At 35.0% G+C, this 10,013-nt stretch overlaps 1 protein-coding gene across 9 annotated transcripts; it reads left to right on the forward strand.

Annotated features, from left to right (window-relative positions):
* The first annotated feature begins 524 nt into the window (after positions 1–524).
* On the forward strand, positions 525–4,880 carry LOC18599039 (uncharacterized). Of its 9 annotated transcripts, none has more exons than XM_088806204.1 (6): positions 525–1,772; positions 2,452–2,682; positions 3,152–3,377; positions 3,505–3,707; positions 3,823–3,990; positions 4,165–4,880. In XM_088806204.1, exons 1-3 carry the CDS (start codon positions 1,104–1,106, stop codon positions 3,203–3,205), a joined length of 954 nt encoding a protein of 317 aa, XP_088662330.1. In that variant the 5' UTR covers positions 525–1,103; the 3' UTR covers positions 3,206–3,377; positions 3,505–3,707; positions 3,823–3,990; positions 4,165–4,880. The 9 variants fall into 9 exon arrangements, with proteins under 9 accessions (XP_088662330.1, XP_088662329.1, XP_088662328.1 ...); XM_088806203.1 differs by having other exon boundaries at positions 3,859–3,990; XM_088806202.1 differs by having other exon boundaries at positions 3,867–3,990.
* The last annotated feature ends 5,133 nt before the right edge of the window (positions 4,881–10,013 follow it).

Genomic DNA, 10,013 nt, shown 5'->3' on the forward strand with positions numbered 1-10,013 from the left:
ACTTGTCCCTAGTTAAGTTAAAAAATGGAGATAAGAATAGGGAGAAGAAATTTTCGTTATAAAATAACATGTACGTGTGTCAAAGTTGTATGAAATTTTATCAGAAATGAAAAAAGAAACCATATTTGGAAGTAAACTTGTCATCCATAAGAAGAGAGGAGAGAGATTTTACGTTGTAGCTTGCCAATTACACTGAATGAATAAAAACAATTGGTGCTAAATCATTGGATTGGCTTGAACTGGAAATGTAGTCAAGAACTTTGGGCCTCATTATCCTATGTTTACCCCATTGATACTTGATGGTAAGTTCGACAAGTAGGTCCTGATGAGACTGATTTCTTCTGTAACGTTCCTTTTGCTATTGTTTAATGAGTCAAAATCAGCTACGATATTTTCTTAGTTTTTTGGTTAATTAATAAACATGATGTTGAGTCTGCACGTTTGAAACTTTGTTGCTTATTTTTAATTGTTTTTGTTATCATGTAAGCTTATTTATGAGGTCAATTTTAGTCATTTGCTAAGTGTGAGAAATAAGAGTTCTCTTCCTACAAAAAGTCTCCAGCTTTTGCTTCTTTGTTTTTCAATGGTTTTTGGTATCAGAGTCATATTCTTTCTGAACTGGGCAAGAGCAAAAAGAGAAAAAAAAAAGGTGAAAGAGTGAAACAGGTAAGGTAGTGTGAGTAATGGCTATGAATAGTACTGTAACTATATCTCAGCCATTGATTCCAATTTTCAATGGAGAGAAATATGAGTGCTGGCGTATCAAAATGAAAACTCTGTTCAAGTCTCAAGAGATATGGGACTTAGTAGAGCATGGGTACAATTCAGATGAGTATAAACAACAGTTAAGAGAGTGCAGAAAGAAGGACTCCGAAGCCTTACTTTTCATTCAACAAGCGGTACACGATTCATACTCCTCAAGAATTGCAACGTCCATTACCTCAAAGCAAGCCTAGGATTCTCTAAAAAAGGAGTTTAGGGGCTCATTAAAGGAAATCACTATGAAATTGCAATCTTTTCATTGTGATTTTGAAACCTTGCACATGAAAAGTAATGAGTCTGTGTAAGATTATTTATCTAGAGTTTCTGTAATTGTAACTAAAATGAAATTGTACAGAGAAGATCTCAGTGATAAAATTATTATGGCAAAGGTGTTAAGGAGTCTAACTCCTAAGTTTGATCATGTCGTAGTTGCAATTGAAGAATCACATGATTTGTCTGATTATTTCTTTGATGAACTAATGAGTTCCCTGCAAGCTCATGAAGAAAGGCTGAACAAAGCACAAGACAAGGGTGAAGAAAAGGCATTTCAAGTGAAGAAAGAAGCAGATAAGTTTGAAAATTCAGGTGGGAGAGGACGAGGAAGAAGTGGATTTCATGGTCGAGGTCATGGAGAAAGAAAAGGTCGAGAACGCTCTACTGACCAAAGGCAGATCAAGAGCAATATCCAATGCTATTATCGCAAAAAAATTAGCCACAAGCGAATTGATTGTTGGCTTAAGCAGAAAGATGACTATAAGCATGATGAGCAGAAGCATGTTCATTTCATAAAGAAGACCGAAGTGGAGAGTAAGTTGTTCATGACTCATTCTTCTTCTAATTATTCTTTTGGTGATGTTTGGTTTATAGATAGTGGATGCTCCAACCATATGACTGGAACGAAGTCCTTGTTTAAGATGCTTGATAAGTCACACAAAACAGAAGTTCCACTTGGGGATAATAATCAAATTCAAGTTGAAGGGAAGGTACAATTGCAATTAAAACAACTCGGGGTAATGTAACACTCATCCATGATGTGCAACTTGTTCTTGGTTTAGCTCATTATCTGTTGAGTGTTGGGCAATTAATGACAAGTGGATATTCAATTTTGTTTGATGATAAGTTCTATGTGATTCATGATAAAAAATCTAGGTTGGTTATTGCTACTGTTAATAAGGCACAAAATAATATGTTTTCTCTTGAAGTGTCAAAAGTTGAGAATTATGCTTTAGTTTCCCATGGAAGTAATGAAGATTATGGCATCTTCGTTATGGACACTTGAATGCTAATGGGTTAAAGTTGTTAGCTAAAAAGAACATGGTTTATGGTTTGCTTGTGGTTGATTCTCATGACTTTTATGAAGATTGTGTGTTAGGAAAATAAAGCAGAAACTCATTTCCAGTAGGAAAGTCATGGAGAGCTTCAAATTGTCTTGAACTTGTACATGTTGATTTATGTGGACCTATGGATACTGAATCATTTGGTGGGAGTAAATATTTTTTGCTATTTATTGATGATTATAGTCAAAAAATTTGGGTGTTTTTCTTGAAATTTAAATTTGAGACATTTGACAACTTCAAGAAATTCAAAACAGAAGTGGAAAACCAAAGCGGGTGCAATATAAATGTTCTTAGCACAGACAGAGGTGGTGAATTTGTTTCTAATGAATTTAATAATTTTTGTGAAGAACAGGGCATTCGAAGGGAGCTTAGTGCACCATACACACCTAAGCAAAACGGTGCAGCTAAAAGGAAGAATCGTACCATTGTTGAGATGGCTACAAGTTTGCTTGTAGCCAAGGGTCTTCCAAATCAGTTTCGGGCAGAAGCTGTTGCTACAACAGCATATCTTTTGAATGTCTTTCCCACAAGGGCTGTTCTAAACTGTACACCATATGAAGCTTGGAGAGGGATGAGACCTTGGGTAAGCTACTTAAGAGTTTTTGGATGTATCGCTTATGCTTTAGTGAAATCTCAAACTCAACATAAGCTTGATGAAAAGTCAGAAAAATGTATCTTTCTTGGCTATAGCTCTCAATCTAAGGCATATAGACTGTATAATTCTAAAAATGGCAAGATAATAATTAGCAGGGATGTGATATTCAATGAAGATGCAAGTTGGGATTGGAGCTCTGATGGTAATGTAGCAAAGAAACAGCCTCCAATACACATTGAAGCTCTAGAAATTGGTGATCCAGTACCTGCAAGATCTGATGCTACAGCAAATAGCAATAGTCCATCTTTATCACCAAATAGCAACAATCTTACTTGACAAGACAGCAATATCTCTTTGACCCCATCAAGCTCCCAATCATCCTCTGAAACTCCTCCAATACGCTTTCAATCCTTGAGAAATATTTATAATATTTGTACTTTTGTATTATATGTTTCAGATCCTACAAGTTATGAAGAGGCAGCTAAACAACAAGAATGCGAAATTGCCATGAAGGAAGAAATTCAGGCCATTAAAAAAAAATAAAACTTGGGAGCTGATAGATTTGCTTGAAGGAAAAAATGCAATTGGGCTTAAATGGGTGTATCGAACAAAGTATTGTGCTGATGGTAGTATACAAAAGTATAAAGCTCGACTCGTTACAAAAGGGTATGCACAGCAACAAGGTATTGATTTTGAAGAAACTTTTTCTCCTATTGCTAGATTTGAAACTGTGAGAGTTTTACTTGCCTTGACTGCTCAATTAAATTAGCCTGTTTATCAACTTGATGTAAAGTCTGCTTTTTTGAACAGAGATTTAGAAGAAGAAGTTTATGTGGTTCAACCATAGGGTTTTTCTATTGGTGGTAGTGAAAATAAAGTCTACAAGTTGAGGAAAGCTGTTTATGGGCTAAAACAAGCTCCACTTGCTTGGTACAGTAAAATAGATGCTTTCTTTCATGAGAAGGAGTTTACTAGAAGTGAGAATGAACCCATTCTATACCTCAAGAAGCAAGGTAATGCTGATTTATTGGTTGTGTGCCTTTATGTTGATGATATTATTTATGTAGTCTTTTGAGTCTTTACTTGCTGAATTTAAGTCATGCATGATGAAAAGTTTTGAGATGACAGATTTGGGTATGTTGCAATATTTACTTGGACTTGAAGTGAAACAGGGAAGTGATGGAATCTTTGTCTCCCAAAGGAAGTATGCAGCTGATCTTGTAAAGAGATTCAAAATAGAGAATTGCAAAGTGTCAGCTACTCCAATGAATGTGAATGAAAAACTACAACTTGAAGGTAAAACAAAGATAGCAAACCTGAAATTCTTTAGGAGTCTTGTAGGTGGGCTGAATTTTCTCACTAACACTTGTCCAGATATTGCTTTTTCAGCCAGCCTAGTATCCAGGTTTATGCATAGTCCTAGTAAACAACATCTTGGTGCAGCAATAAGAATCTTACGTTGTGTTGCAGGAACTATGGATTTTGGGATTTGGTACTCCAAAGTCTCAAATTTCAAGTTGATTAGCTTTACAGATAGTGATTGGGCAGGATGCATCAATGATCAGAATAGCACATCTGGTAGTATTTTCACCTTCAGATCTAGAGCTGTCACATGGAGTTCCAAGATGTAAGAAACAGTGGCCTTGTCATCCTCTGAAGCAGAGTACATTGTAGCAACTTCAGCAGCCCGTTAAGCAATTTGGCTAAGAAGATTGTTGACTGATCTTAATCAAAAGCAAGAGGGTCCAACGCCAATCTTTTGTGACAACAAGTCTGTTGTTGCAATGATGAAAAATTCAGCTTTCCATGGAAGAACTAAGCACATTGAACTTCGTTATCACTTCAATCGAAGCAAGATTGCAAGCAAAAGAGATTGAGCTAAAGTCTTGTGGCACTGATGAACAAGTTGCAGATGTTTAAGTCACTTTCACAAAGCAAGTACAATTCTTTTATAGTGCAATTAGGAGTAACTGATTTTGAATCAAGGGGGAGTGTTGTTTAATGAGTCAAAATCAATTAAGATATTTTCCTAGTTTTTTATTAGTTAATAAGTATGATGTTGAGTCTGCACGTTTGAAACTTTGTTACTTATTTTTAACTGTTTTTGTTATCATGTAAACCTATTTATGAGGCCAATTTCAGTCATTTGCTATGTCTGAGAAATAAGAGTTCTCTTCCTACAAAAAGTCTCCAGCCTTTGCTTCTCTGTTTTTCAACAGTTGCCATTTTGCTCCTTAATACCCTGGCTGAATTAATGGAAGAAGCAGTTGCATTAATGCGTCCTTCTAACATGTTAGAATGAAGGCTCTGCTCTTGGCGAGATTATCAATAGTATACCATCATAAATTCACCATTAAACGACCATACTGACAGCAATTAAGAAATAATAATTTTTTAACGAGCCAAAGAAAGAAGAAAAAGAGAAAGGTAACCCCACATTGCCAATACATTTTCTAACGTAAGAATTTGGTAAATGACACACAAATGTAAGCATGCAACTGATTTTGTTGCAAAATACTCTGCATGATGAGGTAAGAAGCCCAAATTTTAGTATCCTTATTTTATATGCCAACAAGGAAAGCAACCCTTCTTCTCGATTACCTGTATACACAAATTCTCAAAAGCAAAAGAAAGGATTGGCCAGCTTTTATTGTTTTGAACACGTACTACTACACATTTTGACTTGAAATTAAAACGTACATTTTGACGAGACTACTGTGGAACCCACTCAAAACTCATGCGGCCATATTAGCATGATTGCAGAATTTAATATATGCAACTATATATGGTTAGTAAAATCTTAAATATTTATCACTTGGGAACGAGAAATTTGCCATTTCACTCACTAAATATGCTGTTTTCTTACTTCACTCTCACATGTTGAAAGCAAAAGATTTCTCAGGTTGATGTTGGTGAAGCCAAATCTTGCAAAACATTCTTAGATTTTTGGGTTTTATTTGGATTTAAACTCACTTCTGTTCAGATATTTTATCAGGTCAGTTTGAAGGAGTTCCTTTGTCCAATTGATAACAAAGTTATATATTCTTTGCTTTTACTATTGATTTTTCTTTTTCTTTTTTTGCCATTTTCATGTTTTCTAATGTTTTGCTTTAAGGCCTCATCTTTTCTTTTATATATGTTCCTTGAGCCGATTTATTTCTGATAGATTTAATTCATCTTTTTTTTTTTTTGTATGATTTATTGATGTAATTAGTGTTGGTGATAATTAGACGGAATGTTTCTTCACCTTCGAATTTCAAATTTGACTGAATAATTCTATTTTTTAAATCATATCTAAATTAAAAAAAATGAAAAAATTTTATTAGATATTGTTCTGTTTATGCATGTCAATAGATTTTTCGTCGAAGGATTTCACATCGTTTAATCATTTGTGGTAAAGCTAATTAGTTTAGGGATTTTGGAGATGAAAATCATGTAAAATTGTAATTGCAATATATTTTATTTAAAAATTGAATATATATATATATATATATAAATTATATGTTTTGTTATCCAAAAACTTAAATAATAATTATATAATCACTATCTTATGAATTCATTAAACGACAATTTTAAAAAGATTTTTTCGCATGCATTCATAGCACTAATATAGATTTCAAATGCAACGTATCGATTATCACTCAATCACTAGATTTTTTTGTCGTTTATTATAAATGTAAAAAGTCATAATATGTATGCGTAGATATGAATCTTGTCGTGACATTGTCGTACATTTATAATAATAAACATTTTACAATTTTACATATTGAAAATGTGTGTTTATATAGAGGTTAAGAAACTACACTCATGTAGATATTCATCTAGGAGTGTAGTTTCATAATCTCTATATAAACAAATATGTAATATGAAAATTACATGTGCAAAATATTAGTTATTATAAATATAAACATTCATCACCTATCCAACTTCCTAGGATGGTTAAGGGTTTGATCCTCTTGGGAAAATTACAGAAATTCACCTCTGATAATATTTACATTTATTACATTATTCTATTTTTGACTTTATGCAAATTTTCTCTAATTATTGATTACCGTTTTTTGCAGGACAATTTTCTCATCTATTAACATGAGTTCACCAAACTTTGATGGGAGTCCATGTCTGCCCTTCAGTCCAATGTCCTCTCCTCATCCAACTCAGTTAGCTCCCCAGCTTGAAGATTCTAATACAATATTCATGAATGGTACTTTGGACAACTTATTCCAAAACCATAGTCTATTCCCCATGGCACAGCCAAATTACTCCCCTGATGCTCATCAAAGCTTTGGTTTTCTTTCTAATTTCCTTCAAGTGAACCAAACGGCAGCCTCATTGCCTGAGTATCCCTTACAAAATGAAACTTCGTTGCTACTTCAAAATTCCCCTGAATTCCCTTACAATATGTCCCAAGGGATCACAAACTCTTTCATGGAGCAAAATGCTGAGGAAATGATCTGTGGAAGTGATGAGGCAAGCAATAAATCTAGCACTGTCAAAAGGAAGCAAAGGAATACGTCAAAGAATAAAAAACAAACAGTAGAAACAAGGTTGTTGTCTATCACTTATGCACTCTTGTTAATGATTTATCTAAATTTGTGTATTTGATCATCAACTGAACAAATTCCTGTGGCAGTGTTAAGGATAACAGTAGTCAGAGCTCTGGTGGAAGTAACGAAACCACAAGTAACAAATGTAGGAAAAGACGCCAAAGAAGGCAGGAGCGGGTTTTTGGTGTGAGAAGCTCAACTTACCGGGGAGTAAGCAGGTCTGATTCTATACATCCATCTTATTTAAGTTAGTTAGACATGTAAATAATGCATACATATACAAGTAATTTATGATTGAAATCGAAAGATGACATCGAACAAGATGCAGGTACACTGATCGATATGAGGCATTTTTGTGGGATAACAGTGATCGAAGTCAAAAACCAAAGACAGGTCACTCAAATTATCAAGCTTTCTCTTCTGTTTTCGTGGTTATCATCATCTCATTGATTACTAACGCTTTGTTCTTCTTCTTCCTTGTATTCTTGCAGTATACATAGGTGAGTGATCATTCAATATTGCCACCTTTTAAACTAATTTGACACATCTCAAGAAAAAAATAGTGCTTGTTTTGGAAACAGTACTTCACTTCTTGTTCAGGCTTATAAGCTTCCTACCTCTCCTATTTGGGAAGCACTAATTAGGGAAAAATATTATGAGGTATGAGAGGGGAAGATATGTTGAGTTGCCCCATTCAGAAGCATGAGGGTGCTAACATGCTTTCCTCTCAAAGCTCATGCATGTCCTGTCAATTACAGGAGTACTAAGCTAGCTTGACAATAGGTCTTCTTTCCCATCGGAAAACGAAGAAGTATTGTTTTTGGGGACAAGATTTTTTAAACTTCATTTGGTTTGTCAGGTGGATATGATGATGAAGAGTCTGCAGCAAGGGCTTACGATATAGCTGCCCTGAAGTTATGGGGTGAATCCGCGCCATTGAATTTCCCAGTATGTTTCCTGTCACAGCATATATTTTAGTAGTTTGATCAGTTAATGCTTAATTAGCAGCTAAATTTTCTTCATGTATCTGATCTAGATGTGTAATTATGAGAAGGATTTGGAAGAGATGCAGTTTTATACAAAAAATGAATATTTTCGCAGCCTAAGGAGGTAAGCTTCCAGTTAACTAGAATTATTTCAATTCGGCATTATGTTCCTGGAAGTGAATCAATTGCTTTCTTCATTTTCCTTATGTGCTCAATGGTCCATTAATACAAACGAATTGATTCACATTATACTCTGGAAGCTGTGACTTGAAAATCTTAATAGTTTTTGTGTTATGGCTTATAACTGGACAAATTTCAGAAAAAGTAGAGGCTTTGCAAAGGGTGCATCAATTTATCGTGGAGTCTCCAGGTAGTCTATATATCTATCTATATATATACATCCTCCCCTCTTTTTCTCCACCTGTCCTATTCTTCTTTTTCTCCTCTCTCATGAGAAATCACTCTGCAGGAACTCAGATTTCAAGAAATGGCAAGCAAGAATTGGAAAAGGAAAAGAGATTAAAGGAATTTACCTAGGAACATTTGGTGAGTGCTAATCTTAACTTACTCATTTTTGGATAAAAATTATAGTGATTATTATAATTAAAGATAACTTGGCAATCATGCAATTGTTTATAAGTTATGTAACCAAAGGGGGAAAGCCATCCATTCAAGACAATAAAACCAAAATTAATGTTAGATATAGGATTCTGAAATTGAATTACTTGTAGTGAATTACATCAGAAATTAAACAATTGTGAAACAAATCTAGCTAGCACATTTTTGTGAACTGTTTCGAAGAACTAAATGCTTCAACTTTCATGGTTCATATGTCTTATACTCTTTTTTCAATATTTAAACAACCAGACACTGAAGAGGAAGCAGCTAGGGCTTATGATGTTGCAGCAATTAGGCTCAAAGGTGACAATGCTATTACCAATTTTGATATAAATGAGTATGATCTGACGAGCATTCTTCAAAGTACAAAGCTACCAATTGGAAAGGGAGCTTCTAAGTTATTGCTAGAGTCTTCGATGGATGATGTTATTCGAAAGAAAAGAAATTGTACCAACGAGCAAATCGCCCTAGTACATTTTGAAGAAGATGATTCAGGCAGCCCAGACCCGAACCTAGTATCAATGCACCCTCAACAGTTTCAAAACCTACTAGCTCCAGAAGACCCTAACATGGAGCATCAGCAGAATTTGAACCATTCCAACCAGCAAGACCTGAACCAAATTCTTAACTCCTCTCTTCTCCATGGCTTCCAGAACCTTGATGAGCTCCGGGCTAATCCTACTCTACTTCAAGGATTTAACTGCTTTGGAGGTGATATGAGCAATGATGAGAATCTAAGCTTTAACTTCGACGTGGAGTTTCCTAGTAATGTGGACCTAGATGGGTACTTAACAATTTTAGAGGCTGGTGAGAAGTACAATGGTGGGTTAGAAAGGGGGATTCAAGAAATGCAGCCTTTTGAATTCCCACAGGATATAACAGCACCAGAGAACCTGCAATTTACTAACCAGGTCTTGCATCAAAATCCCAGCTTCAACTTTATGCAAGGCTATGATCAAAACCCTACCTTTCCAATTCTTCAAGGCTACCAAAACCCTGTTGAGTTGCGGGAAAATCTTGCAGGGACTGGCTGGAGGAATCGTTTGGAGACTGCCACAGAGTTTAATGGTAACTATAATGGAGGAACATTTCCAATTGAAGGGATTATGGAAGGCTGTTCAGCAGTGGGATCAGCATATGATAATTTTTCTACTGAATTATCAGGGGAAGT

The sequence above is a fragment of the Theobroma cacao genome, chromosome 5, assembly GCF_053813885.1.
Source record: "Theobroma cacao isolate CCN51 chromosome 5, ASM5381388v1, whole genome shotgun sequence".
Classification (NCBI taxonomy): domain Eukaryota; kingdom Viridiplantae; phylum Streptophyta; class Magnoliopsida; order Malvales; family Malvaceae; genus Theobroma; species Theobroma cacao.